Raw genomic sequence first — 20,550 nt, 5'->3', positions numbered from 1 at the left:
AAATATGGTCCTTTTGACTCCACTGCATTTCTATGAATCTTCTTATTACTCAACGCTTTGAAGTCAGCAGATGAATTTTCTTTTCTAAAATGCAATAGACCATAGTGTCTTGGTGACGGGAGAAAAACCAATCACAGTAAACTACCCCTGATCTGTCAATCATGTTGCTGTTGGGCAGTCATAGAGGTAGAGGAGTGTAACTGGATTAATTGTTTTATTTATTTTTTTTTGTCTGAGGAAGTTGTATCTACAGCAGTTCCACAGTCTGCCTTTTGCATGCCTATGCATGAATGTACACACTCACTGGCAGAGCTGTGTCAGAATGCTACCATGCCGTTGGATGTAGATGGGGTGGGTGGTCTTTAAAGTAAATGAAAATGAGAATGGCTGTCCTTTTGTCTATTCTATAGGTTATACAAGCAAGTCAGTGCATTCAGTTGGCTGTTTCAGAGGCTCTGACATTAGCTTCCGTAAATGCTGTGTGGCAACAGTACAATGATGCGAAAATGTACTTTTGAATAATTAAGTATTTTTAATATCAAGTACTGCAGTACTTTAACTGAAAATAAAAATTTGACTGAATTGAACAGCTCTTATTTTGGAGTCATATTTAAGCAGGAGCAACTTTATCTTTGACTAAAGTTCTATGCTTTACCCACCTCCTCATATTGCTGCATAGCAAGCAGTAGCAGGTGCAGAAAATTTCAGTTGCGGTGGTGATTGAAGCCTGTCAACTCCGTAGGTGTAAAAACCTCATGATTTCAGTGAATTCAGGTTTTTGATTTGCGGTGTCTTACTGAGATACAATGCGCATGGAAGCTAGTTTGTTACACCTTTCAAACATTACTGGCATTATGTTGTGAATACAGCCTCCTCTCATCCAAATAAAAAGACCATTCTCTTCATCTTTTAACCCTTTATTGATAGATTATAAATATAACTCATGGTTAATACATTCAGCTTCCTTCGCCTCTTCTTTCATGTCCCCCTGCATCATCTCTGCCTCTGCCTTAATCTGTTTCATGTCCTCCTGCATCATCTGCCTCTGCCTTAATCTGTTTCATGTCCTCCTGCATCATCTGCCTCTGCCTTAATCTGTTTCATGTCCTCCTGCATCATCTCTGCCTCTGCCTTAATCTGTTTCATGTCCTCCTGCATCATCTCTGCCTCTGCCTTAATCTGTTTCATGTCCTCCTGCATCATCTGCCTCTGCCTTAATCTGTTTCATGTCCTCCTGCATCATCTGCCTCTGCCTTAATCTGTTTCATGTCCTCCTGCATCATCTGCCTCTGCCTTAATCTGTTTCATGTCCTCCTGCATCATCTGCCTCTGCCTTAATCTGTTTCATGTCCTCCTGCATCATCTGCCTCTGCCTTAATCTGTTTCATGTCCTCCTGCATCATCTCTGCCTCTGCCTTAATCTGTTTCATGTCCTCCTGCATCATCTCTGCCTCTGCCTTAATCTGTTTCATGTCCTCCTGCATCATCTCTGCCTCTGCCTTAATCTGTTTCATGTTCTCCTGCATCATCTCTGCCTCTGCCTTAATCTGTTTCATGTCCTCCTGCATCATCTGCCTCTGCCTTAATCTGTTTCATCTCCTCCTTCATCACCTGCCTCTGCCTCTGCCTTAATCTGGTCCTCCACTGCTTTTCCTCCACTTCCTTCTGCAGCACCATTCATGTCTGTTACACCCGAAAGGTCCGCCAAGGCTCCCTCGATCTCAGCCTGTATGATTTCGATTGCTGCTAGCATCTCGTCAAAGTCTTCCCAGACTGCCTCGATCTCTGCTCGCAGCTCCTCCACCCTCGCTTTATCTTCCACCAGTGGCTCACTCACTTTGATCTCCTCCTCTACTGCTCTTATGTCTCCCTCAATCTCTCTCTCCACCTCAGCGTGCTTTTCCTCTTGCTCCTTCACATCAGCTTTTGCTTTTTCTTGTTTTGTTCCTTTCTTCTTTTTGGCAAAGGCAAACAGCTTCGCCCAGAATTTCTTTCTCTTCTTTTCTGGCTTAATCTCTTTCTTTTCGGGTTCTTCCGCAGCCTCATCGGCCACCACTGCGGGTCTAAAGCAGGAGAAAAAGGAGCACTTCATCTTTAGAGGCATGTCGTTCAAAGTCTGATCTGTTCTGAAGTGAAGCAAGTGCTTATATAACATTTCTGAGTTCCGGAATCCTGACACAGCGCTTGTCATCGTAATGTTTACCTTCAAAATTCTACGTGGAAACCTCCCATGTTGCACTTCTTCTGTAGTTTCATTCCTTATTAAACAGCTTTTGTTTTGTACAGTAACAGCACATATTATTGTTTAGCAAGTAGTGGTACCTGCAGAAATGTTTGCTTATGGTAGTGATCGGCGGGCAGTTATATTGTCTCTTCTGTGGTTCTGTCATGCCAAATTCCTGCCGCCTTTGACGTTTCGCTCAACTGTTGGACTGATGATGCAGATTCAAGGCACCCCGTAAATTTCAAGGTACCCAGAAAGTTTCAGATTCACCCTTACTGCTGAGCGATACGTCATAGGCTGAAGGAATTTGGCAGGTGGAAGATATTTGGCATGACAGTTCCACTTAGAAAGCAGCGCATCATCACTGGTGGACAGTTAGGATGTACAGTTTTTCAGAACTTTTCCTAAGTACATTTTTTTCTAATATCTCTGCTTTACTTGAGTATCGGTTTTCTTTTTGAATCCTATGACTTTTACTCCACTATGTTTGAAAGACAAATATGGTCCTTTTTACTCCACTGCATTTCTATGAATGTTCTTATTACTCAACGCTTTGAAGTCAGCAGATGAATTTTCTTTTCTAAAATGCAATAGACCATAGTGTCTTGGTGACGGGAGAAAAACCAATCACAGTAAACTACCCCTGATCTGTCAATCATGTTGCTGTTGGGCAGTCATAGAGGTAGAGGAGTGTAACTGGATTAATTGTTTTATTTATTTTTTATTTTCTGAGGAAGTTGTATCTACAGCAGTTCCACAGTCTGCCTTTTGCATGCCTATGCATGAATGTACACACTCACTGGCAGAGCTGTGTCAGAATGCTACCATGCCGTTGGATGTAGATGGGGTGGGTGGTCTTTAAAGTAAATGAAAATGAGAATGGCTGTCCTTTTGTCTATTCTATAGGTTATACAAGCAAGTCAGTGCATTCAGTCGGCTGTTTCAGAGGCTCTGACATTAGCTTCCGTAAATGCTGTGTGGCAACAGTACAATGATGCGAAAATGTACTTTTGAATAATTAAGTATTTTTAATATCAAGTACTGCAGTACTTTAACTGAAAATAAAAATTTGACTGAATTGAACAGCTCTTATTTTGGAGTCATATTTAAGCAGGAGCAACTTTATCTTTGACTAAAGTTCTATGCTTTACCCACCTCCTCATATTGCTGCATAGCAAGCAGTAGCAGGTGCAGAAAATTTCAGTTGCGGTGGTGATTGAAGCCTGTCAACTCCGTAGGTGTAAAAACCTCATGATTTCAGTGAATTCAGGTTTTTGATTTGCGGTGTCTTACTGAGATACAATGCGCATGGAAGCTAGTTTGTTACACCTTTCAAACATTACTGGCATTATGTTGTGAATACAGCCTCCTCTCATCCAAATAAAAAGACCATTCTCTTCATCTTTTAACCCTTTATTGATAGATTATAAGAAGAAGCTGAAGAGGCGAAGGAAGCTGAATGTATTAACCATGAGTTATATTAACTCATGGTTAATACATTCAGCTTCCTTCGCCTCTTCTTTCATGTCCTCCTGCATCATCTCTGCCTTAATCTGTTTCATGTCCTCCTGCATCATCTCTGCCTGCCTTAATTTGGCCCTCCACTGCTTTTCCACCACTTCCTCCTGCAGCACCCAGTACCATCCAAATGCAGCGCCGCACTTCTGGGCCTGCAGTCGGAAGCCAGCAGTGTTGTGCCGGAAGTTACATCGCCGCTGTATTAGGCGCAAGTTTCGTCGCTGCGGTTTCAGAAGGGCAAATTTCTAGTCTTGTACGCCGCTATTGTAACCTATGATCTGAGTAGAAAATTATAGTATACTACATTATGGTATTACTATACTATATTATATATTATAGAGATAGTGGGAAATGGTATTATACGGATAGCCGTTACTTCTGTTCAAAACAGTCCTGTAGAAAAGTCTTGAAAGTCAGTTTCGTTCCTTTTTAAGATACAGCATGCATATAAATCTAAATTTAGTGAACGTGTAAACTTTTTTTATCGGATGCAATTCTAACAGCAAAGACAGGTCCATCTACAGCCCATAAGTAGAAGCATAGCTGCTATGCACAAAGGGAAAGACCACAAAATAATATTAAAAACCTATGTCAAAAATGTCTTCCTCTGTAATAAACCTGCTCTTTGGAGTACTTTAGAAAATGATTGTCAGTAATCAGTTCCTTAAAACTTCCCTATATCTAAGATAAAAATCTTAGCTGTTAATTAGAAGCATCCAGAAAACCTTTTCTTAACAAAATGAATCTGAAATGAATGTTCATAAAGGCTCCACAAAGTCCTGCTTTTAGCTTGTTTTTGTAGAAAAACCTGAAGCAACTAGATGATTTGATGGAAGTGCCTGTAGATCAGACTGGTCTGTCTTTGAGAACATGGTACCAAATGACACAAAGAGAGCATCAAAACCCAGACTTGAGCAGAGGACTGGAGTCCTGTATTAGGCATGACTATTCTCTGTTTCAACTATTTAATGTAAAGGGTAAGCTCACCCCAAAATCATAGGAATCACCGTAATGATTTAGTAAAACAATTTAAAACTTAAAGCTCTATTTAATTTTTTGTTTTTTTATTTGGCTTTGTAAAGGCATAAAAATAAACTAACTAATATGACCTCAAAACTAAGACCAATATTTCAAATGAAGGGGCAGATGCAATAAGATTGCAACAAATTATATTTTATTGAAAACAAAAACGTTTTTTTGCCCTCGATGCTTGGGGAACCGTAAAGCTTCTGCTCAGCTCTCCTCATAGCGTGGCTGGACGGCCTAATCCACATCTGTGGATTGTGAAACCTACAAGAAAATACATAACATATAATGTGCAGTAATGCTCTGTAAAACAGTGTTCCAAGAATGTGTTCAACTTTGCATATATATATTGAACAACACATCTTAACAAAGTATGACTCACCTTCATGGACAACAGCCTTGTTAAAGTGAGTTTTCAACATTTTGTGCACTGGTTCAGCTGTGGAACGCACTGCCCTTTCTGAAACGTGATGTGCTTCTAAAATAAAGACAAAAGGCACAATGCAAAACTGCCATTCTTTCTTTACAACATGAGCAAAATATTTTCATAGCCATTTAGTGGCAATAAATTGCCAAACGTCGATGGCCCGTTTATAAATAAAGGGAATCTTTAATCTAATATGCTTCCACATTAGCCTGCAAGATAGCAGCATAAAAAAACGCTTGCCAGTATTCGCTGCTTAACCTATCAAACTACTATTATTAACATGATTAAATCATAACGTACTTTGTACATCTAAAATGTTGAAACGTGTCACAAACTGCACAGTTTTATATCAGCAATCTAAAACGTAACACAAGACTGAAACTTACCGTACATGATGAAGGAATTCACCCACAATTTCTTTCTTTTCTTTTCTGGCTTAATCTCGAGCTTTTCAGCTTCTTCCACAAGCGCATCATCTCTGCCTTTGCCTTAGTCTGTTTCATGTGTCCTCCTGCATCATCTCTGCCTTTGCCTTAGTCTGTTTCATGTGTCCTCCTGCATCATCTCTGCCTTTGCCTTAGTCTGCTTCATCTCCTCCTGCATCACCTGCCTCTGCCTCTGCCTTAATCTCTTTCATCTCCTCCTTCATCATCTGCCTCTGCCTTAATCTGGTCCTCCACTGCTTTTCCTCCACATCCTCCTGCAGCACCAGTCATGTCTGTTCCACCCAAAAGGTCCGCCAAGATTGCCTCGATCTCAGCCTGTATCTTTTTAATTGCTGCTTGCGTCTCGTCAATGTCTTCCGAGACTGCATCGATCTCTGCTTGCAGCTCCTCCACCCTCACTTTATCTTCCACCAGTGGCTCACTCACTTTTATCTCCTCCTCTACTGCTGTTTTGTCTCCCTCAATCTCTCTCTCCACCTCAGCGTGGTTTTCCTCTTGCTCCTTCACATCAGCTTTTGCTTTTTCTTGTTTTGTTCCTTTCTTCTTTTTGGCAAAGGCAAACAGCTTCGCCCAGAATTTCTTTCTCTTCTTTTCTGGCTTAATCTCTATCTTTTCGGGTTCTTCCGCAGCCTCATCGGCCACCACTGCGGGTCTAAAGCAGGAGAAAAAGGAGCACTTCATCTTTAGAGGCATGTCGTTCAAAGTCTGATCTGTTCTGAAGTGAAGCAAGTGCTTATATAACATTTCAGAGTTCCGGAATCCTGACACAGCGCTTGTCATCGTAATGTTTACCTTCAAAATTCTACGTGAAAATCTCCCATGTTGCACTTCTTCTGTAGTTTCATTCCTTATTAAACAGCTTTGTTTTGCACAGTAACAGCACATATTATTGTTTAGCAAGTAGTGGTACCTGCAGAAATGTTTGGTTGTGGTAGTGATCGGGGGCCAGTTATATTGTCTCTTCTGTGGTTCTGTCATGCCAAATTCCTGCCACCTTTGACGTTTCGCTCAACTGTTGGACTGATGATGCAGGTTCAAGGCACCCCGTAAATTTCAAGGTACCCAGAAAGTTTCCGATTCACCCTTACTGCTGAGCGATACGTCATAGGCTGAAGGAATTTGGCAGGTGGAAGATATTTGGCATGACAGTTCCACTTAGAAAGCAGCGCATCATCACTGGTGGACAGTTAGGATGTACAGTTTTTCAGAACTTTTCCTAAGTACATTTTTTTCTAATATCTCTGCTTTACTTGAGTATCGGTTTTCTTTTTGAATCCTATGACTTTTACTCCACTATGTTTGAAAGACAAATATGGTCCTTTTGACTCCACTGCATTTCTATGAATCTTCTTATTACTCAACACTTTGAAGCATAGCTTTGAAGTCAGCAGATGAATTTTCTTTTCTAAAATGCAATAGACCATAGTGTCTTGGTGACGGGAGAAAAACCAATCACAGCAAACTACCCCTGATCTGTCAATCATGTTGCTGTTGGGCAGTCATAGAGGTAGAGGAGTGTAACTGGGTTAATTGTTTTATTTATTTTTTATTTTCTGAGGAAGTTGTATCTACAGCAGTTCCACAGTCTGCCTTTTGCATGCCTATGCATGAATGTACACACTCACTGGCAGAGCTGTGTCAGAATGCTACCATGCCGTTGGATGTAGATGGGGTGGGTGGTCTTTAAAGTAAATGAAAATGAGAACGGCTGTCCTTTTGTCTATTCTATAGGTTATACAAGCAAGTCAGTGCATTCAGTCGGCTGTTTCAGAGGCTCTGACATTAGCTTCCGTAAATGCTGTGTGGCAACAGTACAATGATGCGAAAATGTACTTTTGAATAATTAAGTATTTTTAATATCAAGTACTGCAGTACTTTAACTGAAAATAAAAATTTGACTGAATTGAACAGCTCTTATTTTGGAGTCATATTTAAGCAGGAGCAACTTTATCTTTGACTAAAGTTCTATCCTTTACCCACCTCCTCATATTACTCCATAGCAAGCAGTAGCAGGTGCAGAAAATTTCAGTTGCGGTGGTGATTGAAGCCTGTCAACTCCGTAGGTGTAAAAACCTCATGATTTCAGTGAATTCAGGTTTTTGATTTGCGGTGTCTTACTGAGATACAATGCGCATGGAAGCTAGTTTGTTACACCTTTCAAACATTACTGGCATTATGTTGTGAATACAGCCTCCTCTCATCCAAATAAAAAGACCATTCTCTTCATCTTTTAACCCTTTATTGATAGATTATAAATATAACTCATGGTTAATACATTCAGCTTCCTTCGCCTCTTCTTTCATGTCCCCCTGCATCATCTCTGCCTCGGCCTTAATCTGTTTCATGTCCTCCTGCATCATCTGCCTCTGCCTTAATCTGTTTCATGTCCTCCTGCATCATCTGCCTCTGCCTTAATCTGTTTCATGTCCTCCTGCATCATCTGCCTCTGCCTTAATCTGTTTCATGTCCTCCTGCATCATCTCTGCCTCTGCCTTAATCTGTTTCATGTCCTCCTGCATCATCTCTGCCTCTGCCTTAATCTGTTTCATGTCCTCCTGCATCATCTGCCTCTGCCTTAATCTGTTTCATGTCCTCCTGCATCATCTCTGCCTCTGCCTTAATCTGTTTCATGTCCTCCTGCATCATCTGCCTCTGCCTTAATCTGTTTCATGTCCTCCTGCATCATCTCTGCCTCTGCCTTAATCTGTTTCATGTCCTCCTGCATCATCTGCCTCTGCCTTAATCTGTTTCATGTCCTCCTGCATCATCTGCCTCTGCCTTAATCTGTTTCATGTCCTCCTTCATCATCTGCCTCTGCCTCTGCCTTAATCTGGTCCTCCACTGCTTTTCCTCCACTTCCTCCTGCAGCACCATTCATGTCTGTTACACCCGAAAGGTCCGCCAAGACTCCCTCGATCTCAGCCTGTATGATTTCGATTGCTGCTAGCATCTCGTCAAAGTCTTCCCAGACTGCCTCGATCTCTGCTTGCAGCTCCTCCACCCTCGCTTTATCTTCCACCAGTGGCTCACTCACTTTGATCTCCTCCTCTACTGCTCTTATGTCTCCCTCAATCTCTCTCTCCACCTCAGCGTGCTTTTCCTCTTGCTCCTTCACATCAGCTTTTGCTTTTTCTTGTTTTGTTCCTTTCTTCTTTTTGGCAAAGGCAAACAGCTTCGCCCAGAATTTCTTTCTCTTCTTTTCTGGCTTAATCTCTTTCTTTTCGGGTTCTTCCGCAGCCTCATCGGCCACCACTGCGGGTCTAAAGCAGGAGAAAAAGGAGCACTTCATCTTTAGAGGCATGTCGTTCAAAGTCTGATCTGTTCTGAAGTGAAGCAAGTGCTTATATAACATTTCTGAGTTCCGGAATCCTGACACAGCGCTTGTCATCGTAATGTTTACCTTCAAAATTCCATGTGAAAACCTCCCATGTTGCACTTCTTCTGTAGTTTCATTCCTTATTAAACAGCTTTTGTTTTGCACAGTAACAGCACATATTATTATTTAGCAAGTAGTGGTACCTGCAGAAATGTTTGCTTATGGTAGTGATCGGGGGCCAGTTATATTGTCTCTTCTGTGGTTCTTTCATGCCAAATTCCTGCCACCTTTGACGTTTCGCTCAACTGTTGGACTGATGATGCAGATTCAAGGCACCCCGTAAATTTCAAGGTACCCAGAAAGTTTCAGATTCACCCTTACTGCTGAGCGATACGTCATAGGCTGAAGGAATTTGGCAGGTGGAAGATATTTGGCATGACAGTTCCACTTAGAAAGCAGCGCATCATCACTGGTGGACAGTTAGGATGTACAGTTTTTCAGAACTTTTCCTAAGTACATTTTTTTCTAATATCTCTGCTTTACTTGAGTATCGGTTTTCTTTTTGAATCCTATGACTTTTACTCCACTATGTTTGAAAGACAAATATGGTCCTTTTGACTCCACTACATTTCTATGAATGTTCTTATTACTCAATACAGTAAAATCCCGTTATAGTGGACTCGCTTATAACGGAATATCGTCTATAACGGACAAACAATTTGATCCCAAGGACCGCTTTTGGCTGTAGTTTTGTTCGCCTATAACGGACCTGCAGCTCCGCCTACAAGCCGCGTGGTGTGCCTGTGTTCTGACGAGTTGAGCTAACTATCGAGACGTACTATCGAGCCTTTCTGCGCATGTGCAGTTCCACCGTTTTGAGATTGGGATTAGGTTTTAGGGGTTAAGGTAAGGGTTTTAGGGGTTTTTGGGGGGTTAGGGTTAGGGCTATCGATTAGCACTACGGTAGCCTAACTCGACAAAGTAGCTCAACTAGTCAGAACACCGGTGATATCCAGCGCAGATACGTAGTCAGGATTATTAATAGTCACGCATCTGGTCAGGTAAAGTTGAATTACTACTGTGCCATGCCCCCTCATTAACCCCGTGTGGAATCCCCCGTATTTTTAGCCATTTCTACTTGTGATAATTACTGTGGTGTATATAAGCCCGTGTCTGTGTGCTTTTCCTGAGTCCGGTCATTGACGTCGTTTTATGTTTCCGATTGTTTCTGTGCCGAATAATCCCCGTGTTCACTCGGTTTCCCCGGCTCGTGTGCTGGTTCCCCGCTCCGTGCCAGCGTATTCAAGGCCATAGCTTTCAAGTCAGCAGATGAATTTTCTTTGCTAAAATTTTATAAAGGCATAGGAGTGTAACTGATGTGATTTTTTCGTTATTTATTTTTCGTTTTCTGAGGAAGTTGTATCTACAGCAATTCCACAGTCTGCCTGTTGCACGCCCAGTGTTTCCCGTAGGCTTACAGCTTTGGGGGGGGGGGGGCAGACGAACACCGACAGGATTCATGGTGTTCATGTGTTTCTTTTAATGACAGCAGTTAATATAACAACTGAACTACACATCGAAACATTTCGTTTTATGACAATTATCCACAAAGTGTGCCGGTTTTGTCAATGCAGTGTGTCTGGGTTTCTGGAAGAACATTTCTAGACCCTCTTGATATGGGAAGTCAGAAACGTTTGGCCCATTTATTGAGATCTGCATGCAGGCTGCTATATGGTCTCCTTGCAGCCTATTGCGGATGTTTGTCTTCACCTGCAAATACATTTAAAAAACGTAGATATTTTTGTCTGCTTTTCAGGTGGTTGACGTGACATATTTTCCGACACGCGCTCTGTCCGATGGTGGGAGTGTGCTCACCTGTGTGTGCACGCACGTGTCTGTGCGCGCGCGTCAGGGTAGAACTCCGCCATGCGCGATACAGGGAGCAGAGGAGAATTGTAAACGCGCGACCGTGCAGAGACAAAAATGACAAGTTGTTGTGTAAATTACATAAATAACATAAGGCTATTTAGTTTGTTTAATAAAAGGACAATGTATAGACATGTTCTATAGGAAAGGTAACCTTAAATGATGTCTGTTGTGATCTGGCGCTATATAGAAAATCAAATTAACTTGACCTTCAAGGGGAGGAGGGAGGTGCCTTGGGGGGGGGGCGGGGCACCCCCCTAATATAATGGTAGTGGAAACTTATCTTCGTATTGGAAGTCTTGCGGTCATGATACACTGGATACTGGCATTTAGGGGAATAGTTTACCAGACAGCACGTGCTTGAGATGCAGATTCGCTGATATGCGCAGTGTTACATGTACATTAATACGATGCCATGTCATGTAACCAGCTGAAAGGTCAGGAGGAGCAGAAGCTGACTGAAGGTGACGTTCAGCAGGTCAATCACACTCCACGGCCTTCAGTCACTCCAAAGGGACAGTCACGGGTAAGTCACATGGTTGGCCAACATGTATATTATAGCAGGTCGGTAGGGCTTCGCTGCACATCCTCACACACTGTGATCTCGTAAGCACAGCCTTCAGGAATAATCTCTGCATCATCTCGCCAACGTTCCAGACTCCACATACACCCCAGAGCTTCGGCACAAACGTGTCCCAGCTGTTGGAGAGTCAGGTCCGGGAGCTGGAGGACCGGCGATCCTCCATGATGACCATGGAGGTTCTGCTGGCGGAGCTCAATACTGACAGAGCGGCCAAGGCTGAGGAGATCCATCGCCTCAAGGTGCGTCTCCAAGGGGTTCCAAACGCATGGAACCTTCTGCGTCGTCCCGCCTCGCGCTCCTCATAATCTAAATAACATAAAGCGTAGAAATATATTGTGTTGCTTTAAATTGGATTAAAGTGAGAACTGTTATATAAACTCTTCAAAAAAAATTTCAGGTACAGCTGAATGAGAAGGAGATCACATGCATAGAAATTCAGACACTGCTTGATAAGTTCTACAAAATGCAAGGTCAGCCCCATCCGACAACCGCAAATAATGGGTGAGTCTGCCATGCGCCGTCGTTCACCAACGGCCTGTAGTGACAATTAGCATAATAAACTCTACCCCCGTGCTTAGCAGAAGGAAAACCTTTCTGCTGTTCAAATGCTGCTTCTATTCAGATTTAATTTCTTTTCCTGTGTATTTTTGGTGCCTGTAGTCAAACATTTTAGTTTCATTTGAGCACAACGCTGCCTTATCTAAGTGGCGTGTCGCATACGTCAGATGTTGGCTTTCATGGTGAGGATGCAGGTGAGGTTTTCTTGGGACTCTTTGTTGCAGATCATGTTTGTCTAATACTCTTCCCCTACCCAGTGCAGGGCCTCCTAAGGACTGGTTTGGGAAACACTGGTCTAAACAGTGCTACACAGTAGACTAGTGCATCCCCATTAACATTTCACCTGAAGCTCATTTACCGTAACCTGCTGCTCTTGTGTTTGTTTTCCCAATGAGGCTGCAAGCAGTTTGATTTTCCTCTGTGGCCTTGTAGATCTTTCCTTGACTTTGACAGTTCCTTTTAAGTTTAAGTCCTTAATGACACTTTAGACTGCAAGCAGGTAATGTTTATCTGAGCTTCCGTCAGCTGCTTGGAGGAGCTCATGGCTGGTGCAATTCCCTGCGGGGTTTGAAGGGTCAGAGAAATGGTAAAGCTCTGCAATTGTCTTCCCCTGACTCAAATTAAGGCTTCATGAGTCAATTGAGTTCTGAGACCTTACAAAAATAGTTAAATGAATTCTTGTTTAAAAAAACTAAAATCAACCCTAACTTTTGCACATAGATAATTATAGGGGCATATTAGTATTTTATAGGCCATACAAAATGACTGCATACACCCCTGAGCATGTTTTATTTAATGTGTGTTTTTAAAAATTCTGATCATTTGATTGAATTAGGCACTGAGATGTGTCTGGAGATCTTTCCATATGAGTTTGTCTCGTTATGAATCCTTACCGAAAAGGGAGACTGCGTTGTAATATTTCACTAAATGTTGTGTAAATTAAATGTTTGTTCCTCGACTAGAACTAGGGGGGTATTCCACGAAGGAGGATTTCTTGTTTAGCCGGATAACTTCTTGGATTTAAGGTAGTCTGGGCTAAATGGACTTTATTTTCGTTCCCTTACATTTAGCCCAGACTACCTTAAATCCGATAAGTTAATAAATTTAACCTTTATTATCCCTCATGGGGAAATTCTTTTTACGCCTCCATCAACTTGCTCTTTGTAGAACAAGCTGTCCGTGAAGGGAGGCCACCCGTAGCGGCGCCCAGGGAGCTGGGGGTTAAGGACCCACAGACGTGCTGAGGCTGGGTTTGAACCGGCGACCTTGTGATTACAAGCACACAGGCTTAGCTCACTGAGCCACCGTTATCCGGCTAAGCAAGAAATCCTCCTTCGTGGAACAGCCCTTAGGTCAGGACCCAGAATAACTGACATCAACTTTCGTTAGTGTTTGAGATTCTAAACACTGGATTTAGTTGTGGGGCCTCCTTTTATTTTATTCGGGGGGGGGGGGGGGGCACTAAAAATGCAACTTCTCAGCTGTGTTCTCACCGCCTTCTCAGCATACCTCTGCGGGTGAAGGCGTGTACCGACTCACGCACGTAAGACTGAAGCCCCCCAATGTATGTTCTGTGCCTGAAAAGGTCTCCAGAGTGTCCCTCACGGTCTGGGTTCACACTGCCACTAAAGTGTTGTCTGCCCAGCAGAGAGGGTCTGCAGGACGCCATCCAGCAGTCCATCCTGAAGCAGCTGCAGGAGGAGAAGCAAGCCAAGGTGTGTGTCCGTCACCATCTGTCACGTTGGCGTCCATGTCACGCAAGCCGCATTTCCATGTCACGCAAGCCGCATTTCCATGTCACGCAAGCCGCATTTCCATGTCACGCAAGCCGCATTTCCATGTCACGCAAGCCGCATTTCCATGTCACGCAAGCCGCATTTCCATGTCGGTCACCTGTAGCCCGGGGATGGTCTCATTCATCCTTGGTCGTTGTCCCTCCTTTCTAGATCGCTGCCATGGCGAAGCTCTCAGAAGCTGAGGAAAGGTAAACATGGACTCGTTGTTCTGAAGGTTGACGTGAGGCTTAATTCTAGCAGCGTATTTTCCAGCTAGTTGGTGATGTGAAAATAGATGCTTGGGATGACACTGGGACACCCAGCCATGGCATGGCCCGTCATTTCTGATCATGCCTTAATCGGCAGTTTGGGGCTTGTGGGAGATTTGCTTACACAAAAATATTCTGTGGGCAGAAGGAAAAATTATTGGTTCAGAGAGAGAACCAATCAAACTGAAGAGGAGGCGGGACCAAGACCAATCATTTCTCCTTCTGCCCTCAGAACATTTTTGTCAGTAAAACTCTCTGTCTTTGGGTGGGGTACCATCCTCATCGCAAAGGCTTAGCTCCTTGAATGTGGCCTGAACACGAATCCGGTGGCCGTGGTAGAAAGCAGAGCTCTGCTCACTCTGAGGGATGGTTCTCCTCCAGGCTGCAGCGGCAGGACACGTCCCTGGTTCAGTCTCAGAGGTGCATCCAGGAGCTCACGAATGAACTGCGGAACCGCTGCCTGGAGCTCCGAGACATGCACGTCAGTGCCCAGCAGCAGGAGAAGCTCCTGCAGGTCAGTGTCCCATCAAAACGGGGCCTGGGGGCAAAACAGACACTGCTAGACGAAGGCAGGCCTACCAACGCGACCATTACATTCCAAGCAAGAGGGACACTGGCAAAGAATCTCGCCGATTATGGTGGTGAACATTTAGTGGCTTTAGCAGTGCTCTTAAGATATCTGGCAAGATCTAGATTAGCACCTAGAACATTAAAGAACTGGAATTGGCTAGCAAGGGTATCTGTCTGGTTCATATCCTTCGAGGTGGATTAATAATCATGGTACCGAACCCTAATTTTACGGTGAATTCATCAGAATCAAAGAAAAATAACGTTTCAGTTGCAATGGGGAAATTGAGGTTAAAACATACTGAGCTGAAAACCGTGTGATGTTAAGTAAATGTTTAGCAATGTGATAGTGGAGGTGCTTGGGTTCAGCTGACAGGCGGCATATTGCAGGAGGTGGAGGTTCTAAGGAGGCAGGTAGACATCTTGTCTGAAGAGAACGGGAAGCTAGTGGGTCATCAGAACCATCGTCAGAAGATCGAATACCTGGTGAAACTGAAAAAAGACAACACTAAGCTGATCGAGGTAACTGTCCTGTCGACGTCGTGGCACGGCCGATCGTGATGTCCCTTTACCCTCTAACCATCTCTGTCCGGCCAGGAAAATGAGCTGCTTCGGTCAGAGATCGGCCTGTTGAAGGAATCGCGAAAGGTGTGATGCAGTGGAGCACACGGCCTCGACGCTGGTGGACGTCCTGCCTGCCTGAGCCATGGGTCCCAGAATGTAACCTGGGTCCCATTAATTCTGGTGCCACGTGAGACGCCCCTCACTTCTCTTCAGGTTATTGACCCAGCAGCTATGTGGGTCTCGGGTAACAGTTATCCATCCTAAGGGCTCATGTATATCTTGGAAAGTACTTTTTAAATGACTGTTCCACTTACTGTAGATCATCTGATGTAGCTGTGTCTGACATGGGTCTTCGTAATCCATACATTTCTGCCTCTGTCCACGTAAATCTTATTATATAATTTTCATATGTGTAAGTCTGTAGTGTCTGCTTTGTTTTCCTGATCCCCCCCAACCCAACCCCTTTTCTTGTTAATAGCTTGATCACACTGTATTTGTTCCCATGTTTTATTTTTGTGTAGTGTTAATGTTTGTACCGGGTGGTATATTCGTGGTCTGTCACTTTGCGTTACTGAAAAGCATATGAATTCAACATATGAATAAAGCACAGAATGGCTTCCTGTGGTGATGAACTTCAGCCTGTATTACACATCCACAAAAGCGAAACAGGCCAAGCTGCTGCTTACATGGTGCCCCCCCCCCATGTAGATTCCCTCCTCCAGAAGGAGCCCCAGCTACTGACACGTACACTTACTGGTCACCCAAAGCCAGCCGGGCGTCACCCCCTCGCCGATAACGCGACTAATCCAGTCTGATCCAAAGAGACCCTCACTGAAGGTTAACAAGTAGTTTTTTTCCCCCAATGTCCTATTTTACTTTTTTTTTTCTACAACAAAGTTTAGTGATTCATTAATTTTCCCGTTTTCATGTCGTTCCACCCTCGGCATTCTGTAGACACAGGTAGGTCCGTCTCCTCTGACCGGAGCCTCCCACACGTAGATGGGGGGGCTTGAGGTCCACAGGGAATCAGTTGTTTTCTATCTCTTCCAGGTCCAAATCGCCACATTCCAGAGGGAACGCGGCCGTGTCTGTTTGCTCGGTGTCACTGGTGTCCTCGTCACTCTCGCTCAGAGCTGCTGAGCGTTTGAGGTGGGGGGGGTGGTGACGATACAGGGACAGGTGGTCTGCAGCGGGGCTAACGCCAGGCCTGGCTGGATCCGCGGCCGTATTCCCGGCGGAAGGCGATGACCTCGGGTCCGTCTCGGGGTCTCCGGTGTCGTCATAGTCCAGGGAGCAGAGACTTCTGGAACTTTTTAACGTCTACAAGTAACAAAAGAGAACAGACTGTATACCCTGAGGGAGAAGACTCTGCAGTGATCTTAGAGCCATTTTCAAAGCCCACTCGGCCCATCTTTCTTTCTTTCTTTCTTTTTTACTTTTCAGATGAAACCTCCAATTACCTAAAGTCCGGCATGCTCATTTGATACAGTATTGGGAACCAAAACTCTCTCAGTCCTCATGTAATCCAGTTTCTTTCATCGAATTTCCACAGAATTAAACTCCTTAAAGTTCTCAGACATGGTACTTGTGTACTTATACCATTCACATATCCTCTGGACTGAGCGGGTTTGTAAATCTGCTCTTCGGTTGGGTTCCTGCACATGTATAAACTTATGGAAACCTGAGCTTGTAGTTTAAGCCAGTGTCCCCCAGGACCCCCAGGTTTTTGCTCCGTCGAGGACTCTGGGGGTCCCCAAGCACTGAGTTGGGAAACGCTGGCGTGGCGCGGCGCCCCCTGCCTGTGACTTACCCGAGTCATCTTCAGGAAGTCCAGTGCGGGGCGGGTCCACGGCCGGCCTTCTCCGCGGCGCCGCTTCAGCCGGTTCCGGTGCTCCTGCAGCTCGCTGGGCTGGGAGTGGCAGCGGGGCCGGGGAAGGGGGGCCAGTACCGCTGCGTCCAGCAGCTCCTGGGAGACAGAAAAGCAGCGGCAGGGGCTGCCGTCGGACGAGCGCTGCGCCGCAGAGGAGGAGGACGAGGGAGAGCAGACGTCGCTCCTCTCGCTGCCGTCCGCGAAGCCGCTGCTGGCGGACGAGGGCCGGGGAATGAAGGAGGTCACCTCCGGCGAGCTGTCGCCGTCTCGGCGCTGGGAGACCGCCGTCCACACTCCGGATCCGCTACCGGGTTTCCACGGCGACCGGCAGCGCATCAGCTTGTCGGACTCTGACAGGGAGCGGCAGTGGCGTTTGGTGGGCAGGGCCAGCGACGGGCGGCACGGCGCACTCGGGCTCAGGATGCCGGGCCAGCCGCGCGTGCCCCCTGCCCCGACCCGTTCCCCCGGCCCCGCCGCATGGTCACCCCTCACCGGGAGAGGAACAGTCCGGACCAAACACTCAGCCCTGGGGCCGAAGCTCTGGCTGGCTGCATTCCAGTCACTCTCTCCTAGGCCCAAACCGCAAGAATCCCGCTGTTAGCGCTAAATTTACGTCACGATAATATAAACTCTATATTTCCGTGGAAGTGCTTCCTATATAGTGAGGCGCAGCATATTTAATACAAAAACCTAGTACTGCACAAACAAACCCCACAGATTACTTACCATGGATGCTATGAAATGACTGGTTCCCAGTTTGGCTCTCGGCCTCAGTGGAACCCTGAAATAGAGTTCCTAATGTCACAATACTGCTCCAAACTGACACAGATTCTCATCTATGTCATGTTTATGCCTCTCTGACGGGCATAAATTGTTGGCATTAGCCAAACCCCATCTGCCATGGTCCTGTGTGGTACTTAAAACCAGAGAAATCCATTGGTGGAATATACAGTATCTCAGACGGGTGCTGAGGGAAACACCCAGAGCCAGGATTTCGGCTGGATGACCAAACAACTACCTTGTCGTTAGAAGATTCCTAGTTGTTAAGACAGTTTTCTGGTCATGCTACCCAAGTTACAAAAAAAGAGCAAGATGTCCCTTTACAAAACGACAAAGGTAAATTGCTTAAGTAGAGCTTATTCTAAGAAAGGAGGATCGTGGCACAGTCATTTGCCCGTTACTGGGGGGGCATTGTCCTCCAAACACTGACCAGGCTGACGCTGTATGTCCTGCAGGGGGAGTCGGTGAGTCTCTGCTGCTGCAGTCTCGCTGTGACCAGCGTCACCATGGTGGCTGGTGCCCTCTCGCTGCTGCTGCTGGTCAGCATTGAGGTTCCGGCAGGCGCTCACCCTCCCATGTCCCGCTCACGAGCTCCAGTCAGTTAGCGGGAGGGGGGCACTTTGCATGCCCTTGCTGCATTTGCTGGAGTCAGACGGAGATCGAGGGTCTATAATAAAGATTTACTGAGCATCTGCGAACGTCACCAGGTACATTTAGATGCCAATTAAACAAACGTTACCCCGTCTGATCCTCTGTCTCTTACTGCCAAAGCCAGAATGCTTACATTCAATCGATTGTCATCGTCAGCTGCCCGTTTTCTTACAGTTGCCTGTGAAGTTCGTTGCACCTGCGCTCACGCCGTCTTTCTGTGTTTGGCAGTAAGGCATGAATGCAGCGGCTAAAATGTATCTAAGACTGCCCACTTATTTGAGATATTCTGAGATTAGTTTTTCGGGTGAGCAGACTGGACCGATTCTAGTTCTAGGGCAGGAACTATTCTTGTACTGGACAGAAAGGTGCTTCACAAGAACTGCTTCAGTGAAAAACCCAGACCTAGGTACCTAAACATAGATTAGCTGAGTGATTTATTCTGTCATGCTGAGCTGGACGCCTTTAAGGGGCACTTTTTCCAAAAGAAGGAATGCCTGAATTGCACCGTGTCATCAAAGCACTGTCACTAATATATATGTTAGGTGCCTCTGTTAATGAGCCCTGCTTTAGACACGCAATGATCGCAATTGATGAGTAATGAGGTTCTGACTTATTTTCATAGTTATCCTTTTCATAACATGAGATGTTTTGCCTTAACGCTTACTATGCAATCAAATAATATTCCTACATTTCGCATTCTAGCTAAACCTTACCGAACTATTTCAGAAATGGATATACTTAGGCAGCACGAGGTTTAACTGGTAAAAAGGCTATAACTGGGTCAGGCGTACTTCCAGTTATTAGCGATCTATAATTTAAGGCAGTTATTAATGGATTAGCCACCACAGATAGCCATCCCGCTAACAATCCTATCCGGCCTAATAAACGGCAGCCAGCCTTATAATCTGCTTTTACAGATTAGTTTGTAAACAATCAGTAAACAGGCCGTTTTCTCCAGATATGCTCCGTATATCAATGCACGCGAATTTCCACGGAGTAAAAGCAGATACGCCTATCTGGGTGGCATTTCATTCCATCCATCTTTAGCGCCTGCGAGCCCGCATATGAGCCCAGTGGGTCGCCGTGGTTCCGGTACCGAGGCCCGCAATCGCCGGCGCTGTTTCCAATCAACGTTTCGAGAATAAGACGAGAAACGCGACACGCAAAACGTAACCGAGAAAGTCTACCTGGAAACTGTTTCCAACCCAGCAGGTTTGCCCGATATAATGAGTCTTGTATTGATACTCGGAGAAAAACATCAGCAGTCCCCTCCGGGCGATCCCGCCTCCCCGTTTTCATTGGCCGCGTTACGGCGCTCGGCCGGCGGGGAGAGTCAGCGCTGAACCGGACAGGGTTAATCCGGGGAGCAAGCGGGGGAAGCGAGGGCTACAGCAGTGCCGATGCCGGGAATAAAAGCGGTACTATAGTAAGGAAGCGTATTCGTCCGCGAACAGAGAGGATCTGCGCTGCTTATTAAATTCATTATTCCCGTTTGTTCAAGCACTGATTGGCGCAGACACTATACAAATTGAACTGAATGGGTTTTTGGACGGGTAGGAACGATGCGTTTGTGAGACCGTCGCTAAAGACGGGAACTGCGGTTAGCTGTATGCATGCCGAGAGAAATGAGATGTAACATTATTTTTAATTGTTTTATTAATAATAGTAAATTTACTCCGCGTTCCTGCATAGATCAAGTGGGTATTACATTTATTTTTATATAGCGCCTTTCACAACAGCGGCGCTTTACATGAATGTGTTGTGATACATTACAGCATCATTAAAAATGGTGGAAAATGGAAGGATGGACAATGAATTTGCAGATCCCTGGTTTAATAGCAAATTACAATAATAGAATAACACCAAGTAATAATACCAAAATTGACTGAATTTTTCTCTAAACGTATCCTGTAGACTAGTGAGTTTTGGAAACTTGCCCTTCAATCAATTTGATGTTGACTGTCTCACATATTAATTTTTTTAATAAAATAGCTATACTTTCATTCTTCTGCCAACCTCCGAGAAATATTTGGGCCCAAAGTTCACAGAC

General features: G+C 44.9%; 2 protein-coding genes and 1 long non-coding RNA gene across 13 annotated transcripts in view; 1 reads left to right on the top strand and 2 right to left on the bottom strand.

The window, feature by feature from the left end:
• kif15 (kinesin family member 15) overlaps positions 1-15,831 on the top strand; it is a 41,497-nt gene extending 25,666 nt beyond the window's left edge. Inside the window, exons 28-35 of one of the 3 annotated variants that reach the window (XM_072706948.1) lie at positions 11,314-11,409; positions 11,541-11,705; positions 11,864-11,967; positions 13,673-13,739; positions 13,971-14,008; positions 14,450-14,582; positions 15,026-15,157; positions 15,233-15,831. In XM_072706948.1, the coding sequence (XP_072563049.1) occupies positions 11,314-11,409; positions 11,541-11,705; positions 11,864-11,967; positions 13,673-13,739; positions 13,971-14,008; positions 14,450-14,582; positions 15,026-15,157; positions 15,233-15,289 (792 nt within the window). In that variant the 3' untranslated portion in view covers positions 15,290-15,831. Of the gene's footprint in view, positions 1-11,313; positions 11,410-11,540; positions 11,706-11,863; positions 11,968-13,609; positions 13,740-13,970; positions 14,009-14,449; positions 14,583-15,025; positions 15,158-15,232 lie in introns of all 3 variants that reach the window. The other 2 variants (XM_072706947.1, XM_072706946.1) reach the window with 2 other exon arrangements.
• On the bottom strand, positions 4,900-6,357 carry LOC140582689 (uncharacterized). The gene is made up of 3 exons (XR_011985505.1): positions 5,582-6,357; positions 5,151-5,246; positions 4,900-5,032 (listed from the first exon to the last, which is right to left on the bottom strand). It is a non-coding gene; the product is annotated as an uncharacterized lncRNA (long non-coding RNA).
• LOC111844250 (protein FAM53A-like) lies at positions 14,483-20,056 on the bottom strand. Of its 9 annotated transcripts, XR_011985501.1 has the most exons (7): positions 19,688-20,055; positions 18,280-18,491; positions 17,797-17,850; positions 17,010-17,645; positions 15,954-16,519; positions 15,119-15,262; positions 14,483-14,606 (listed from the first exon to the last, which is right to left on the bottom strand). XR_011985501.1 is itself a non-coding variant. In XM_072706952.1 (5 exons), the coding sequence occupies exons 2-5, from the start codon at positions 18,394-18,396 to the stop codon at positions 16,226-16,228; spliced, it is 1,101 nt and encodes a 366-aa protein (XP_072563053.1). In that variant the 5' UTR covers positions 18,397-18,516; positions 19,688-20,056; the 3' UTR covers positions 15,822-16,225. The 9 variants fall into 9 exon arrangements, 7 of the variants coding, with proteins under 7 accessions (XP_072563053.1, XP_072563050.1, XP_023668339.1 ...); XR_011985502.1 differs by lacking the exon at positions 15,119-15,262 and having other exon boundaries at positions 14,511-14,606; XM_072706952.1 differs by lacking the exons at positions 14,483-14,606; positions 15,119-15,262 and having other exon boundaries at positions 15,822-16,519; positions 18,280-18,516; positions 19,688-20,056.
• Between the last annotated feature and the right edge of the window lie 494 nt (positions 20,057-20,550).

The sequence above is a fragment of the Paramormyrops kingsleyae genome, chromosome 25, assembly GCF_048594095.1.
Source record: "Paramormyrops kingsleyae isolate MSU_618 chromosome 25, PKINGS_0.4, whole genome shotgun sequence".
NCBI classification, from domain to species: Eukaryota; Metazoa; Chordata; class Actinopteri; order Osteoglossiformes; family Mormyridae; genus Paramormyrops; species Paramormyrops kingsleyae.
Note: the sequence above shows the minus strand (reverse complement) of the source record. Positions and strands in the feature narration are given on the sequence as shown.